Genomic DNA, 18,295 nt, shown 5'->3' with positions numbered 1-18,295 from the left:
GAAATTCCCTATGTAGCCATGAAATGAACTTAATTTTGACTACACTTGGGCTCACAGATAGTATTTGACCGAGGGACTCCTGTACCGCTCTCCTTGAGGTCCATCTGCCCCTATTCAACCATGAGTCTGTTAAGGAAGAGAAGGGAAGGAAGGAAGAGGAAGAGAAAAGAAGGCAAAGGGAAATATGGGAAGAGAAGAGAAAAAGGAAGGAAGGGCAAGAGAAAAGAAGGCAAAGGAAGGGAAGGGAAGGAATGAAGGGGAAGAGAAAATAAGGCAAAGGAATATATGGGAAGAGAAGAGAAAAAGGAAGGAAGGACAAGAGAAAAGAAGACAAAGGAAGAGAAGGAAGGAAGGGGAAGAGAAAATAAGGCAAAGGAATATGTTCTGCCTCCATGGTTAACTAAATGAACTGGAAGGACCCATAGCACGAAGGACAGATTGGACACTGTGTGATGTAAAACAAAATATTTTATTAATAGACAAAATTGATCTCTTTTCCCCTTGTTGCCACTATGAAGTCTCTTGTGAGGAAAGAAATCTTTGAGTCTATGCAGTTCTGGATAGATATTGCCACAGAGTATAAAGTCTTGTTATGACTGGATTCTTTGTATCTTTGAGGTGACATCAATGCAGTGTTGTTGACATGGCTTTCTCTATTGCTGTAGCCTGTGGCTTTTTAATCTAATTTGAATACAGTTCCAACGTGACGTGAATTTCTGTGATCCTTTTACTTCCTACACTTCCTTCCAGAGCCTCACCAACTGACAAATTCTGACAAAAATAACTGCCATTTCAGGCTGGCAGGAGCCAAGGCTAAGCTCCGCCCCTTTGGAACCTTAAAGAGACAGGGCAGCAGGTAATGTTCTGCCTGCTCGTGGCATGACACTCCCCACCTAAAACTTATTAATAAGTTTTACCCCCTTATTAATAAGAAATAACTAACACAAAATATCAACTAATCTAAAACTATAACTGTTCTAACTCATAGATTCATCATCCCTTTGACTTCCTCTAGTGTTTCATCCTTCAGCTCTCCTACAGTCTCTGCAGATTGATCTGAATGAAATGGCGGGATGAAGTATATGGTTGGCCTTTCAAAGTCCAACACTTCGATGTCCTTGCGATCCACCTTCATGTGGACTAAATCCTCTTCGGTCAAAGCTTACCTTTAATACTGGAACATGGAAGGCAAACCTGTTCAGGCTTTCCTGGACTGGTACAAGCTCTTGTCTCAACTCCAACACCTTCGCTCTCTGCTGGGCACTCTTTCGAAAGCTCCGCCGATCCTGGCACTGCTGCTTCACTCCATTTAGCTGTTGCTGCAGTTTGGTTACAACTGCTGCTATCTCCTTTAGCTTCTCCTCAGAATATGAAGGCTTTATTTGAAGATCAGCAACCTGCTGTTCTTTGACCAATAGCCTTTTACTAGATAACTGTTTCTGCTCTTTTAGCTGACCATGAGCTTCTTCAAGTTGATACTTTGTCTCTGGAGGTTTTTGAAGTTCTTGCTCATATACAGCAACTTTTCGGGGTTCTTTGGCAAGTTCAGCTCTTAATCGATTGGTGGTAGCCTGTGAGGTCATATCTTCTGCTTGCAAATGATTACACATATCTAAGCCATCAGGGTGGAAGTTTGTATGACTCACTATCATTTGTGGTAATGTATGATCACTTCCAGTGTTCTTGTGGCCATCTATATTATGCTCACTGTCCTTTTGAAGTTGTACTTGGCTATGATTTAGACAATTAAAACTCTCTTTGTGATCAGCCATCCATTCTTCTTTGGCAACCTTTGCTGGTGGGGCGAAAATGTCGACACCAACATTAGTAGGTGGTTGCACTATTGGAGATATCATTGCAGCATCTATAGCTTGCTGTACAGACGCTTGAGCTTCCGGGTGGTCAAAAGGTATATCTGATTCTGCCCTCTGAGTTGAGGAATTGGTTTGAAGTGCAGTCTGCGATGTGGACATATCTTCAATTCCATCTTCTTTTATGACAGATCTTGAAGTACTAGGTTGCTCTGAACTTCTATTATCGATATGATTGCTTTCTTCATATTCAATAATCTATGACTTGTCTGCTGGTTCTGGACAATCTAACATCTGTGTAGGATGTCCATTTGGCATGAAGCTTGTGCAAAAGGTTCGAGCATGGGAAGGCAACCTTTTGCGATTTAAACATACTGGACCTAGGATAGTCCAGCCTATCTCTAGTTCTTGAACGATTGGTGCTCCTGGTCGACCTTTTATTTGCTTTTTAACTGAAAACAAGTCTGGACAGTCTATGCCAATAAGCAAAAGAATCTTTGCGCCAGGGTCGAATCTTGGTAACTTATGTGCCATGGATCTTAGGTGTGCATGACTCATAGCTATTTCTCTCGTAGGGATTTGTCTTTCATCTTTAGGTATATTTTGGCATTCTATGAACGTTGGTAACCTAAATTGTTTCATGCCATCAATAGTCCGGAGGATGAATCCAGATGCTACTCTCCCCACCATGACCTGATCTCCACCACAAGTAGTCATAATGTATTCTACCTCTTTTGATTGAATTTGAAAGATGTTAAAGAATTCAGGTGTTGCTAGGGAGGTGTCACTTTGAGAATCTAAGGCAACGTACATGCGTTTAACTTGATCTGGAGAGTTTTCAGGGTAGACATCTACCAAGCAAATAGGATGACATGTTCGTTCTTTTCCTGCTTCTCCACACAAAGCTGTGCAAGTTGATGTTGCTATCTTAATCTCCTTAGGTTGTGGTGTTTCCACAAGAGTACATTCTGACTTTTCAGAGTTCTTTCCTTTCTGATGAGGTGTTGTTTCGCGGTGTAGTGCAGAGCAGTGTTTTTCACTAAAGCATTCTTGACATTTCACTTTTCTCTTGCACTCCTTGGCTATGTGGTTTCTAAAAGTACCACATTTAAAACAAAGTCTTTGATCTCTGGCAAAGGTTAAACGCTCTTCACAAGGTTTGCTCCTGAATTCTTTGCAGTTATTCAGATCATGTGCTATTTGGTGTACTGGACATATTACTCCTGCTGATGTCTTTGTGTGCTGTTCAACTGATTTGACCTTGGTTTCAGTTTTTCTAACTGTGACTTGTGGTTTGCTTTTGGTTTCTATGAAATGTTTCTTATCTTTTTTGTTACTTTGATATAAAAGAGGAAACCCCGTTTGCAAATCATTCTTCTCTCTAGCTGATCTTAAGGGAAACTTCACTAGATGTGTAAATGGTGGGTATTTCCGTTGATGAGTTTCTTTATAAGAGAAAACTTCCCGGCCCCATACCTCCTTCAGTGAGAAAGGCAGTTTATCAATAATCTCTTGTTGTGTTAAATATTGATCTAAACATGCAAGCCCTGGTAAATCTGGATTTCCCTTAGCTGCTTCCAATTCTTCAAGCAAATCTGCATAATCCCATAATTTCTCATATTCCCCTTTTGTAAATGCAGGAAACGATTTAAGCTTTTGCAGAAGCAACGTTTCTATCTGTGCAGATGATCCATAACGTTCATTGAGACGGTCCCACACTCGATTTAAAGCTGCATGTGGGTTATTTATGTTTGCTGCATACATTCTCTTCACCTGTACGGAAGAAGCAGGTCCCAACCAGGCGATCAATAAATTTAACTCTTCCTCTACAGGCAATTTTAGTTGCTTGAGAGCTGACTGAAATGTATTCTTCCACAACATATAATCCTCTGGCTTATCAGAGAATTTCTGAATGCCTCTGTCTGCTAAGTCCCTTCTTGGGTTTCTGTAGGAGGTGTAATTTAAAATATCAAGTGGGACTGAGGACTGTTGCAAAGTTGGTTCAGAGTTAGTTTGGATCTGGGGGTTTTCTGGAACCCAACTAGCTGCTTTGGGATTGAGACTGAATGCAGTTGTTGGCATTGTGTAGTTTGACTGTATTGAGTCCTGTGTGTCTACTGGAAAACTGTGCTCTAACTTGGTTTGAGATATATCATTCAATGGAACAGCTGCTTGACTTGCTACTTTTGCATACGGCAAATAATGTTCTTTGGGTGCAGAAACCTCTATGATTTCTGGTTGTGACACAAAAGAATTATTTGCTACTGCACTTTCTCTTGTTAGCACAGGAGGGGCTGCGATATTGATAATTTGGGTATTTAAATAAGAATCCACTTTTGTGACGGGATCTTCTGTTGTAACATCTGGAGGGGATGTATTTCCTAAGAGACCTTGCTCTAGGACTGAGGCCTTTACTTGTAACACCTCAGACTTTGCAACCTGTGCTAACGTTGCTAGAGCAGCATCTGTTTTGACTTGACGGGCCTTATTTTCTGCATCCAGACCTGCTTGCTCGGCAGCAGCTGCGGCTTCCATTTCTGCCTTCTTGGCAGCGGCCAAGGCATCCAGTTCTGCCTTCTCTGCAACAATTTGCTGTCTTTTCTTAAGAAACTCTATTTGTTTTACTGCGGCAGCTGCCTCGGCCCTAGCCTTTATGACCAGACTAAGGGATTGGCCAGAAGAACCACTATGAACAGAAGTCCCTCTTGTTCTTTCTGTTCTATGGGATGTGTGAGATGATCTTGATTTGCCTGCTAATGTACACACAGACCTGTTTGACTTTGTATCTGTGTCTTTACTAAACATGTGTTGCACTTGTTCTTCATCAACAGTTTCCATAAGGGAGGCAGGGTCTTCTTCTGCCTGACCTTCTGATATTTTGTTATATAAATCATTCATGATGGTATCAAATTCTAGTTCCCTTCTCTCTCTCTGACAACATTTCTTCCTTATTACTTAAAGATTCTGATGTTTTCATATGTTCAAGCAAAGAGATTATATTATCTGAATATGTTATCCACTCACAGTATTGATGTTGTAATCTTTCCTTACAATCTAATATTTCTTTCTGCTGCCTAAAGCGATGGCTTGCTTGACTCATATCTAAAATTCTCTGCCATGACTTCTGATATTTAGGTTTCAAGGAATCTAGTTTATCTTGCCAAAAGGACATTTTTGAGGTAGGTTTAGATATTCTGCTCTTTTGTGAGGAAGAAGCAGACATCTTTAAGTCTTCTGAAGTTTGTGTCACTTTATATTAGACTGAATTGCTTTTGGACAGAAAGGACTGAATAGCCTATTCTCCGTTACTTTGGAATGTAGGTCTTTTATTCTCCTGTTGCTGTCCGTTACTAATAGTCCCTTAAATAAAGTGATCACTAACTTTTAAGATTCTCAGTCCTTTTACTGAGACTTAAAGCTTTTTAGACTTAAAAATAACTATTGTGGTCCTGAAAGCCACATTTTCCTCCGAAAGGGCTTCCCTCAGATTCCTTCAAAATGGCGCTGCCCTCTATGACTGCACTCTCTCTACAGTCAAAATGGCTGCTTAACTCCTTCTTCTTCTGAGCTGGTTTTCACTTCTCCTCAGGAAGCTTGAAGGAAAGAAATTCACTGTTCTGCCTCCATGGTTAACTAAATGAACTGGAAGGATCCATAGCACGAAGGACAGATTGGACACTGTGTTATGTAAAACAAAGTATTTTATTAATAGACAAAATTGATCTCTTTTCCCCTTGTTGCCACTATGAAGTCTCTTGTGAGGAAAGAAATCTTTGAGTCTATGCAGTTCTGGATAGATATTGCCACAGAGTATAAAGTCTTGTTACGACTGGATTCTTTGTATCTTTGAGGTGACTTCAATGCAGTGTTGTTGACATGGCTTTCTCTATTGCTGTAGCCTGTGGCTTTTTAATCTAATTTGAATACAGTTCCAACGTGACGTGAATTTCTGTGATCCTTTTACTTCCTACACTTCCTTCCAGAGCCTCACCAACTGACAAATTCTAACTGACAAAAATAACTGCCATTTCAGGCTGGCAGGAGCCAAGGCTAAGCTCCGCCCCTTTGGAACCTTAAAGAGACAGGGCAGCAGGTAATGTTTTGCCTGCTCGTGGCATGACAGAATATATGGGAAGAGAAGAGAAAAAGGAAGGAAGACAAGAGAAAAGAAGACAAAGGAAGGGAAGGGAAGGAAGGAAGGGGAAGAGAAAATAAGGCAAAGGAAAATATGGGAAGAGAAGAGAAAAAGGAAGGAAGGGCAAGAGAAAAGAAGGGAAGGGAAGGGAAGGGAAGGAAGGAAGGGCAAGGGAAAGAGGGCAAAGGGATGGAAGGGAAGAGAAAAGGGGAAGTAAAGAATGGCAAGAGAAAATAATAATGATGATGACGATGATGATGAATCTTTATTTATATCCTGCTTTTCTCCCTCACTGGACCCAAAGCGGCTTACAACATATTAAACTCACATAAACAACAATCAGAGTACATCAATAATATAACCATAATAGGATAAACAGATTAAGAAAAACAATTACAGTATGCATTCAAGTTCTTGAGGCATCAAATGAGACATATATTGTACTCTACTCCAGTCCATAACATATGATGGGCAAAGGAAGGGAAGGGAAGAGAAAGAAAAAGCAAGGAAAGAAGGCAAGAGAAAAGAAGGCAAAGGAAGGGAAGGGAAGAGAAAGGAAGGAAGGGCAAGAGAAAAGGCAAAGGGAAGGAAGGGAAGAGAAAAGGAAGGAAGGGCAAGAGAAAAGTAGACAAAGGAAGGGAAGGAAGGAAAGAGAAAAGGAAGGGCAAGAGAAAAGAAGGAAAAGGAAATGAAGTGAAGGGAAGAAAAAAGGAAAGAAGGGCAAGAGAAAAGGCAAAGGGGAGAAAAGGGAAGGAAGAGAAAAAGGATGGAAGAGGAAGAGAAAAGGCAGCAAAGGGCAGGATGGGAAGGGAAGAGAAAAAGGAAGGAATGAAGGGCAAGAGAAAAGAAGGCAAAGGAAGGGACAAGAAGACAAGGATAGAAGGAAAGAAGGAAGAAAAGGGAAGGAAGGGCAAGAGAAAAGAAAGCAAAGGAAGGGAAGCTTAGAAGGCAGACCGTATTTTAGTTCTTGCGAACCACTGGTAGTCCGTGGACCACTGGTTGAGAGCCACTGTCTTAAAGGGAAGGGGCTAACTCTGGATCCCTCCCATAACGGCTATTTACAATATTCAAGCTGACCAGTCCTGACTAAAGAGGAAAACAGAGGATGTGTCTGTAGGGGCACAACGTTCACAAACTGGACATGTAAACCAAGGTGAAAATGGAGCTGGAAACTAAGACCAGAAGAACAAGTGATGGAATCACTTATGGTTTATTTCTTTTCAGACGAGGTGACAAGACTTAACTTAATATTTAACTCTCTGAATGTCAGGATGCAAAAAGATCAGCATTCTCCAAGCTGTTCTTTTCACACCTGACTACAACAAATCGGATAAAGAAGACCATTTGGCTGGGAAGGCTGATTTATGACGGGGTCTGGTCTTCAGACGTGGGAAAGGACAAAAGGAAAGGGAGGTGTGAATGGAGAAGAAGAGACGTGAAGGAGGAGGGAAGCAACCACCCAATATACTGAGGGGAAAGAGCGGAAGACGGGCAGTAGAAGCGTTGCGGCCATTTTGGCAAGGCGGATTCAATAAAGTTTTCCATAGCTACAAGCTGTGTGAGCCTATCTTTGTCTCCTACACCTTCCAGGAACTGACACTGAAGCAGTGGTCCTCAACCTGTGGGTCCCCGGGTGTTTTGGCCTACAACTCCCAGAAATCCCAGCCAGTTTACCAGCTGTTAGGATTTAGGGGAGTTGAAGGCCAAAACATCTAGGGACCCACAGGTTGAGAACCACTGCTCTGAGGGATTGTCACACAGAGCTTTCTTTCTGCTGCTCCAGAGAACAGACCTCCAACTTACAGGTTCAAATGACAAGAACGGGACTCCACCAAATCTGACGCAAAACTTCTCAAAGGGTCCAGTTTGAAATCAGACATTTACCCACAATGGCTGTTTTTTAGCCGGTATGTGTTCTCTGGTGCTGGTTAAGGGCTGAACTCTGAGTAAAACATTTTCCACATTCATGGCATTTATATGGCTTCTCTCCTGTGTGGCTTCTTTTGTGCTTCGCCAAGTCTGAACTGTCAGCAAAACATTTCCCACACTCCTGGCATTGGTATGGCTTCTCTCCTGTGTGGAGTCTTTTGCGGCTCATCAAGTTTGAACGGAAAGCAAAACATTTCCCACACTCCTGGCATTTGTATGGCTTCTCTCCTGTGTGGAGTCTTTTGTGTTTCACCAAGTCTGAATGGGAAACAGAACATTTCCCACACTCCTCACATTTGTATGGCTTCTCCCAGGTGTGGACTCTTTTGTGGATCAACAAGGCTGAACTGTCAGTAAAACATTTTCCACACTCCTGGCATTTGTATGGCTTTTCTCCTGTGTGGAGTCTTTTGTGGCTCACCAAGGCTGAACTTTCAGCAAAACATTTTCCACACTCCTGGCATTTGTATGGGTTCTCTCCTGTGTGGAGTCTTTTGTGGCTCACCAAGGTTGAACTGGAAGCAAAACATTTCCCACACTCCTGGCACTGGTATGGCTTCTCTCCTGTGTGGAGTCTTTTGTGGCTCACAAAGGTTGAACTGCAAGCAAAACATTTCCCACCCTCTTGGCACTGGTATGGCTTCTCTCCTGCGTGGAGTCTTTTGTGCCTCACCAAGGCTGAACTTTCAGCAAAACATTTCCCACACTCCTGGCATTTGTATGGCTTCTCTCCTGTGTGGAGTCTTTTGTGGCTCACCAAGGTTGAACTACAAGCAAAACATTTCCCACACTCCTGGCACTGGTATGGCTTCTCTCCTGTGTGGACTCCTTTGTGGCTCAACAAGGCTGAACTGTCAGCAAAACATTTCCCACACTCCTGACATTGGTGTGGCTTCTCTCCTGTGTGGAGTCTTTTGTGCCTCACCAAGGCTGAACTGTCAGCAAAACATTTCCCACACTCCTGGCACTGGTATGGCTTCTCTCCTGCGTGGAGTCTTTTGTGGCTCACCAAGGTTGAACTGCAAGTAAAACATTTCCCACACTCCTGGCATTGGTATGGCTTCTCTCCTGTGTCGAGTCTTTTGTGCTTCAACAAGTCTGAATGGGAAGCAGAACATTTCCCACACTCCTCACATTTGTATGGCTTCTCCCTGGTGTGGACTCTTTTGTGGCTCACCAAGGCTGAACTTTCAGCAAAACATTTCCCACACTCCTGGCATTTGTATGGCTTCTCTCCTGTGTGGAGTCTTTTGTGGCTCACCAAGGTTGAACTGCAAGCAAAACATTTCCCACACTCTTGGCACTGGTATGGCTTCTCTCCTGTGTGGAGTCTTTTGTGGCTCACCAAGGTTGAACTGCAAGCAAAACATTTCCCACACTCCTGGCACTGGTATGGCTTCTCTCCTGTGTGGAGTCTTTTGTGGCTCACCAAGGTTGAACTGCAAGCAAAACATTTCCCACACTCCTGGCACTGGTATGGCTTCTCTCCTGTGTGGAGTCTTTTGTGGCTCACCAAGGTTGAACTGCAAGCAAAACATTTCCCACACTCCTGGCACTGGTATGGCTTCTCTCCTGTGTGGAGTCTTTTGTGGCTCACCAAGGTTGAACTGCAAGCAAAACATTTCCCACACTCCTGACATTGGTATGGCTTCTCTCCTGTGTGGAGTCTTTTGAGCCTCACCAAGGCTGAACTGGAAGCAAAATACTTTCCACACTCTTGGCATCTGTATGGTTCCTGACCCGTGTGAAATTTCTTGTGTTTCACTACACATTTTGCAGATACTTTCCCTTTAAGATGGCTTTTCCCAACATCGAGTGTCTTGTGAAGCACAAGTGCCATATTTTGGGTAAAATACTGCCCACGTACACTGCATTTGTCAGGCCTTTCTTTGGCAGAACCTCCATCTTCTCTGTGGGCTTGCTGCTGTTGACGAAGGCCCCAGTTGTGTCCAAATGCTTCCTGTATTTGGTGCACACATCGCTCTTCTCCCCGTTATCGACTGTGAAGAAGAACAGAAACAATCACTCTTCAGTGTGAGTGATAAGGAAGTGGGATAAGAAGTGGACTGAATTGAGCCTCAAAACAACACAGACATGGAGGAAAAGAAGATATACATGTTGTCCTTTCCCCTCCCCTTGTTCAGTGAAGATGGACCCTGGTTGTCTGCCTGGAGCCTCTAAGAGAGAGATGAGTAACATACGCTCCAGAGGCTCCCTGTTGCTCATTCCAGCCCGGTTGTTTATTCCGTCTCCTTCTCTCTGGGGAATGGATGCCTTTTCCCTTCACATCCAAATGCTTGCCTTTTTCTCTAGCTTTAGACTTTACCAACTACCACCCATTTCACCATCGTTCCCTCCCTTTTATTTCTCTCCCCCAATCCCAGTTCTCTTTTCCCATGCTCCCTTAAGGTTGGGTTTTTCTGCTCCAACGTAGAAGATCCCATACCTAATTTCAGAGTACAACAGTAGAGTCTCACTTATCCAACATAAACTGGACGGCAGAACGTTGGCTAAGCAAAAATGTTGGATAATAAGGCGGAATTAAGGGAAAGCCTATTAAATATCAAATTACATTATGATTTTACAAATTAAGCACCATAACATCATGTTTTACAACAAGTTGACAGATAAAGCAGTTCAATACACGGTAACATGATGGAGAAATCACTGCATTTACGAATTTAGCACCAAACATCGCAATGTATTGAAAGCATTGACTACAAAAAATATTTATTACTAAAAACTTGACTATAAATATAGAATTGCATAAAACAACACTGTTGGAAGTTAAATCCATAAAAAGTTCAGTCTTGTGAAGATTTTTTAAAATCTGTGACCCTTGCCTGCTTTTCCAACGATTGCCATTTCTCCGCTGCCAAGTCTCGCCATCTTTGCGGCATCCTTATGTCCATCCCCGGAGCTTTTTCTTGTTGCTTGATGTGTGTCATTGCGGTTTCTAGAGCCCAAACCCTATCCTTGTGTTAGATCCTGAGAGGCCTAACAACTTATTCCATTTCTTCTATCCTTGCCGAGAATAGCTTCCTGCAATAGTTCCTTTTGAGTTCTTCCAAAACGCCCTGATCCATCGGTTGGCATATGGCGGTTATATTCAGTGGCAGAAACATCGCCTTCATGTCCCCCTCTTGAAGCTCCTCTGCATCAGGGTGCGTCGGGGCATTGTCTAGCAACAAAACCGCTTTCCTGGGCAGGTCATTTTCTTTTAAAAATTTATCCATGGAAGGAACAAATTCCTTAGGGCTGGGCTGTAGCACAACTGGTAAATCACCAGCAGTACTAAGATCCACCAACCGAAAGGTGGCCAGTTCGAAGCCCGGTTGGGGGTGAGCGCTCGACCTCAAGCCCAGCTCACTGTTTACCTAAGCAGTTCGAAAACAGTCTATGAGCTGTAAGTAGAGAAATTAGGTACCATAAATTGCGGGGGAGGTATTTTGCGACATCATAAACATCAAGACCAGAAATGTGGTGACGAAGAGGAAGTTGGAAGGAGGAAGTTCTGATAGCTCTCCCTCATAGAGAATGAAGCAACAGCACCCCTGTGACTGAATCTGAGCCCAACATCAGCCTCCAAGGCACCAAAAACCTGGACTTCAAGACTACGCACCTCCTTCTGTTTGTCTTATTCTGTTCTGTCCTGTCTCCAAACAGCATTGAATGTTTGCCGTGTATGTGTATTGGTGATCTGCCCTCAGTCCCCTTGGGGAGATAGAGCGGAATATAAATAACGTGTAATAATAATAATAATAACAATAATAATAATAATAATAATAATAATAGTTTTTGAACATTTCACTGGTCATCAACAAACTTTTTTGATTGTAGTTTTTTACAGGAAGAGCAATTTTTGAAACTGTTTTAAAGGCTCTTGGATTTTTGGGCTTCCCAATCATTGCGAGGTCCATTTTGTGGTTTGCTGTAGCACTGCTGCATGCTAACATTGTCAGCCTTTCTTTGCTGTGCTTTTAGCCAGGGGCTGCTGCTTCAGTTCTGGCTGCAAGACTCTGCTCGGTAAAATTTTGCAATTGAGGCCGGTCTCGTCACAATTAAACATCTGATCACCTGTTAGGCTTTCAGTTTCAACAAAGTCTTGAATTTTTTTCCCCTTGAATTTCTTTTTTGAATGCCTCTATTTCTTGAAAATTTGATGACAGCTTCTCACCACAAACACTTAACTAATGGATTCCATAACGTTTCTTCCACCTGTCGAGCCAATGCTTGCTGTAAAATCTGATTCCCCTTCATTAAATTCTTTTCGAAAACGCTATACCTTTTGCTGTAAAATAGGCCCTGAAATACACACACCTTTGTCTCTCAGCTGCGTAAACCAAACATACAAAGCTTCAATAACTTTTTCATAGTCACATTTTTCATTGTTTTCCTCTCTTTCAGCACACCATCGGTAACTTTGGAGAACACCATTTTTCTATCTGCAATCGATTCCATTTCCATTCTCCTACTGCTACCCGTTCGACACCATAGTTGTTGGCTACCTTCTGCCTTGTCTCTCCTTTGTCCAGGTTTCTGCTCCATGGATCCAACGACCTTCTTTCTCTTCGTCGCCATACTCACGCAGAAGAAAGCACATGCACAGATCAGTGGCCCTCCTGGCAGGTGTCTGGTGCACAGAGAGACCCACTGTATGTTGCTGCCGAGAGAAACAGCCGTGGATCCCGGTGGGAGACAGACTGCGCCGGATGATACAGATACACTTCTCCCATCAACTGCCAAATGGGACTCTTACACTTTATGGAAGTTGGCTGTAAATATGAGTTCCAAAGGGATAGATTTGCCTGACAAAGCTGTGAACGTGCAAAACCGTGACAGTAAAGAAAAGGTGGAGAACAATGATGAAGGCACAAAAGGGAACAAAAAAGGGATGTCTGTAGGACTCGGCCAGATAGAGTGGCATCCACGTAACATCCCACGTGAGAGAGAAGAGACTGCCTCCACACCATCCCAGTTTGGGAGGAAGGACAAGACTGGACCAGAGGTAAGAGCTGCTGATCCATCTGTTGTGATTCAACCCCACGCTGCTCAAGTCTGCAGTCCCCAATGAGAAACAGGGAGCTAGTTTCAGAAGAGGCTGAGGGAATCCCTCCCCCTTGTCTCCTGATTGACAGTTGGGATGTATCTATTTGTTCTCTTCTTTCTCTTTCTTTCTCTCATTTCTTTTTCTCATTCTGATTGGTTTTGTAGAATGGTGCAAGATTTCTGACTTTTATATCCCAGTGTGTGCTGTGTGCATTGAGACCTCTCTCTGCTTGTGTCTCAGGAGAGATGTAGGGCTTGGAGCTTTTCCCTCCCTTTTAAACCCGAGAAGAGATGGAAACAGAGAGTAGCTCAGACCCAGTCATTGACTATTAAGAAATGTAGTTAGTGTTTTTTGTAAACACTGGGCTGTATGGCCATGTTTTCTGGGCTGTATGGCCATGTTTCAGAAGTATTCTCTCCTGATGTTTGCCTGCATCTATGGCAGGCATCCTCAGAGGTTGTCAGGTATATGGGAAAAACAGATCTATACACCTCACTAGCCTAGTTTCCAGTATACCTCACACCTCTCAGGATGCCTGCCATAGATGTGGGCAAAACGTTAGGAGAGAGGGGGAACCAGGAAGACAGTTCCATCTTGTCTACTGTGCCATCAGTTGGAGACCCCTCCCCACATCACCAACAGATGCTCTGGAGCCCTCCTACCAGTAACATGCTATGCTAATAATATAATATTTATTACATATATATAGTGTACATAATGTACAATATAAAATACAGTAATATATAATATATTTGAGAGAGGGGGAATATGCTTTGACTCGTTATGGTAATCTTCCCACTTGAGTCTGAATTGGCACTAATGTTATATTATTATTATTATTATTGTTGTTGTTGTTGTTACTCTTATGTCACATATTTCTAACATAAGCCCTGCCATGTGGACCCTCAGTGACTGTGACGATTTAGGCTAATACTGCCTTTTGAAACAGAAATCCCCATCAGTGAGGGAGCCTTACCAAGAGAGTCCACAATCCCATTCATCTCCTCCATGATCTGCTTGTGCAAGGCTTTCTGGTCCGGATGCAGGAGAACCCACTCCTCCAGGGAGAAATCCACAGCCACGTCCTCAAAGGCGATTGGGCCCTGGCGGAAGAAGAAAAGATTCCCTTCTCACGTGAGAGCGATCAAGAAAAATAATAACAAGAAATTCTTTAAAGCAGATTTACATTCCTGTTGGTTGTTTGAAAGGGAAAGGGCCAAGGCCTCCATGCCACAGTTGTAAGCTTTGTAGAGATGATGGGTTGGTCACAGTCAGAACCATTTCTTAATTGATACGTAGAATAAGAAATGGAATCTGAGCATGTTCCAGCCTTCATTGTGATGCCCAGAACTGGACACAGTGGTATTTCAGGTGAGGTCTCCCCAAAGCAGAAAGAAGGTTGCCATGACTTCCCTGAATCTAGACACGATATTCCTTGGGATGCAGCCCAAAATCCCATAGTCTTTTCAGCTGCTGCCTCACATTGTTGGCTCATGTTCAACTTGTAGTCCTCTAACACCCCAAGATCCCATCATATGAATGCCTGTCAAGCCAGGTGTCGCCCATCCTGTTCCTGTGCATGGCATTTTTCTCCTGCCTAAGTGTACTACTCTACATATATTCTTGTTGACATTAATTGGGTTAGTTTTAGCCCAGCTCTCCACCATGTTCAGACCATTTTGAATTCTGATCCTATCTTCTAGACTGTCAGCTATCCCTGCTAATCTTGTGTCATCTGAAAACCTGATACGCATGTTGAGCAGTACTGGGCCCAGGACAGAACCCTGCGGCACTCCACCCTTTGTCGCTCAAACCATTACAAATCCACCTAACAGGAGTATTATGCAGCCCACCTTTTACTAGTTGTTTGTAAAATCATGGGAGGCCTTTCCAGAGGTCTTACTGAAAGCAAGATGTGCTACATCCACGGCATTTCTTTCATCTACCAAGCGTGTAACTCTACTGAAAAACACATTAGTCTGGCATGACTTGTTTTGGAGAAACCCATCTTGCCCTTCAGTGATTACAGCACTGCTCCAACATTTTTCCTGTTATTTAGGTCAAGATAACGGGTGACTTCAATGCAAGGGTAGGATCTAGTTTGGTAAATGTGTTGAGAGAAGAGGGCCTGGAGGAAGATCCCTTCAACTCTCTCCTGACACCAGAAGCTCGACACGTTAAGGATCAAGCGTGAAACCAAGCCGGAAAGTGCCTGACCAAAATGGCCACGCAGCTCAACCTGTCCTGGCTAAATGGACTTACTCAATTTCCTGACTCTGGAGAATATACATTGGTCTCACCAAGGGGCTCTAGTGTCATAGACTATCTTCTGACTTCTCCCTCCATAGCTAGTGACATTGATTCATTTGCTATAGACAATTCCTTGCTTAGTGATCATCTATCTCCCACTTCCCCTGGTTTTGGAGAGAAGCAGCACTTCCCCACCTGGACAAGCCTACCCACAATACACCAGGCTGAAGCGGAACGTTAAGACAAAAGGGGTGTGCCTGGATATCTTGAACTCTTAGGAAGTGTTGTCCATAGAAACGATGATCATTGAAATCCCAGATTTCGAGGAGGCATCACCGGGTTTGAATCCCTTATAAAACCTATCTTTTAAAAACTATACGATTGGCAAAGAATGCCGAGGCAACCCAGGGTCAGATCCAAAAATTGGTTCGATAAAGAGTGCATAATAGCAAACAAACAGATCCGCTCCCTCTATAACTATTATCGATCCACATCAAACGATCTCCTCCTTATAAACATTCGGGAGTCTAAACAGCTGCTCCAACTGCTTATGGGACAAGTCAAGATAACTGGATGGTCATTGTTAGGGGACCTCTTTTTGGTCCATTCTTGGAGACAGAGACAACTTTTGCCTCCTCCAGCCTGCTGGGACTTCTCCTGTTCCCAAAAATGAAGAAAGAGGATTGACAGTGGTTCTGGGATTACTGCTGTTAGTTCAATACCCTTGGCTGTAGTTCACCTGGCCCTGGAGACTGGGATTCATCGAGAGTGGCCAAGTATTCCTGGACCACTTCTTTACCCATTTTGGGTTGCATTTCCCCAGTTGCTCCATCTTGCTCAGGTAGAATACCCATTTCCTTTTGGGATATCACGTTCTAACTCTTGCCTATCCCCGGTTAGCATTCCACCACTTTCTCCAGGCACAGACCCTACTCTTGGCACATTTTTTCATCTGACCTCATTTTCTGAGTTAGACTTTTTCCCTACTTATGCTGATTAGTTGTTTACATTCCTTGGTGATTCCCCCCCCCCCCCCCCAAAAAGAGGTCCCCTAACAATTTCCATGTCCCTTTTCAATCATAGCTCCGTTGAAATTTCTTTGAACATCGATTCTGGTTTCTTTAGTTCTCTCTTCATTTTTTCCCTCCTTGTTGGCACGGTTTGCAATTGTACCTTCCGTATTTCACTTCTAAGGAAACGCATTCCATCTTGTCTGTTTCAACAGATATTTGGCCATTAATCCTGGAACCAAAGGCACCCCGGCAGGCCCCGTCCTCCTCTCCCAGGAATCCTTCTGCTTACCTGACTCAGTCCCACTCCATCGCAAAGGGGGAGAAACGGCTGAGGATTCGGCCACAGCATCATTCCAGACCCTGGAGAGAGAGCAAGGGGTGGAAAGCTGGTCACAGAAACAGGCCTCAGAGGTGACCATTGCAGTCCTATAAAGAAACCGATGAGTTAGGGTTTAGGACTTTATCTCGCAAGCAGTGCTGTGAGGATGTTCGAATGAAACTAGTATTGGGCTTGGTGGTTCAACTGACTAAAGTGATTCTTTGCGGTCTGTTTGTCTTCCAGCTCAGTTTCAGGGCTCGGCTCAGCTTAGGGTCCCACCTGGGAAGACACTGAAGGCTGCGTTTTCAGTCCTATTGCAAGAAAGAAAACTGCAAATCAAACTGAAGTTACACCTCTAGCAACTGAATGTGTACATATAACAATAACAATAATAATGATAATAATAATAATAATTTTATTTCTTACTCGCCTCTCCTTGCAGTTCAAGGGAGGTTACAACATAATTTTAAAAACACAAACATTGTCAAAATTCAACAAAGATATATATATAACTATAAAAGATCTACATTAAAACTGTCTTTCTATAAAATACATATTAAGTCCATAAAACATCACACAAAGGACATGAGTTTAAGATATATACCCATCTCAAGGCCAAATGATCCTTCACCTTCTGAAGCTCAAACTGTGGGTGTACAATCATCCCCCCAAAGCGGGATTTCCACTGGCACAAACCCCCAAAACTCCCAGAAGAGTTCCTTCTCACCCTGCAAGGCGGCAGCCCCGTCTCCTTCCCGCTTCAGCTCCTTCTGCCTGAGACTCTGGGTGGTGTCTGGTGGAGATTCCTCTGGTGCAGGGACTTCCATGGAGTTATTATTATGGGCCTGGAAGAGCACAGAGCATTCCAGAAGGAGTTTGGGAAAAGTTCAAAAACATCACAGACCTATAGACCTTTTTGGAAAGAATAACTCTGAGATGGGAACCTAGTTTGGAACCAATGCCCCCCTCCCCCTCCCATCATTGTCTATGTTCTATCTTGAGCGGAGCATCAACCAAGCTGACGGTAGAGATGGAGGGGCAGAGCAGGTGGGGAGAGAGGTCGAGGGAGCAGGGCCTTGCTTATCCCCCACATCGGTCCCATCTTGGAAGAAAGGCAGGGTGTACGTTTAACCTGTCCATCAGCCCCCAGGTTAGTGAAACCCAGAGGGAATGCTCACACCTGTCCTTCCTGCTCCTTGTCCTCGGCCCGACTCAGGAGGAAGCCTTCCGCCAGGGCCACCGCCTGGGAACAGGTCTCTGCCCCACACTCTCGGACCCAGCTCCCCATCTCTGGGGGCAGGATGCTCAGGAACTGCTCCAGGGTCACCAGGTCCAGCACCTCGGCCTTGGTGTGCTGCTCTGGCTTCAGCCACTGGCGGCACAGATCGTGGAGACGACTGCAAACCCCTCTGGGTCCTTCACCCTCTTGGTAGGAGGACTGCCTGAAGCGCTGGCGCTGTGTGTCCGAGCTGTCAAGGTCCACACTCAGGGACTCATGTCTGGTTCTTTCCCAGGATTCCCCACTGCCCCCAGGTCCTGCTTCAGGCCCACGTGAGTTGGGTCTCTCCATGTTGGAACCACTCTGGTGAAGAACCCAACCGTATCCAAGATGTTTTTCCTCCCTCTTCTTTCTTTCAAGGGAAAGAAATCCCTCCACAGGCTCTACTCCGAAATTCTCAGCCAAAAATCACATTTCCTCTGTGAAAGAAAGGCAGAAAGGTTGTGGGACCAGGCTTTTGAGCAATAGTAGCAGCAGAAATGACAACTATATGATCCAAGGTATAATGA

At 43.8% G+C, this 18,295-nt stretch overlaps 1 protein-coding gene and 1 long non-coding RNA gene across 4 annotated transcripts in view; one reads left to right on the top strand and one right to left on the bottom strand.

Moving 5' to 3' along the window:
* The window catches only part of LOC103281973 (zinc finger protein 239), a 264,351-nt gene that overhangs the window by 224,346 nt on the left and 21,710 nt on the right, over positions 1-18,295 (top strand). The gene's annotated exons all lie outside the window — the stretch shown is intronic.
* Positions 1-18,295, bottom strand: part of LOC100567955 (zinc finger protein 135-like) — a 39,287-nt gene that overhangs the window by 18,500 nt on the left and 2,492 nt on the right. The window contains exons 2-4 of the mRNA XM_062966752.1: positions 16,478-18,205; positions 13,902-14,028; positions 6,193-9,875 (exon numbers count right to left, since the gene is read on the bottom strand). Coding sequence (XP_062822822.1) covers positions 7,847-9,715 — 1,869 coding nt within the window. The 5' untranslated portion in view covers positions 9,716-9,875; positions 13,902-14,028; positions 16,478-18,205 and the 3' untranslated portion in view covers positions 6,193-7,846. Of the gene's footprint in view, positions 9,876-13,901; positions 14,029-16,477; positions 18,206-18,295 lie in introns of the transcript that reaches the window.

The sequence above is a fragment of the Anolis carolinensis genome, unplaced genomic scaffold (genome assembly GCF_035594765.1).
Source record: "Anolis carolinensis isolate JA03-04 unplaced genomic scaffold, rAnoCar3.1.pri scaffold_29, whole genome shotgun sequence".
NCBI classification, from domain to species: Eukaryota; Metazoa; Chordata; class Lepidosauria; order Squamata; family Dactyloidae; genus Anolis; species Anolis carolinensis.
This window is presented reverse-complemented; position numbering and strand designations above follow the sequence as displayed.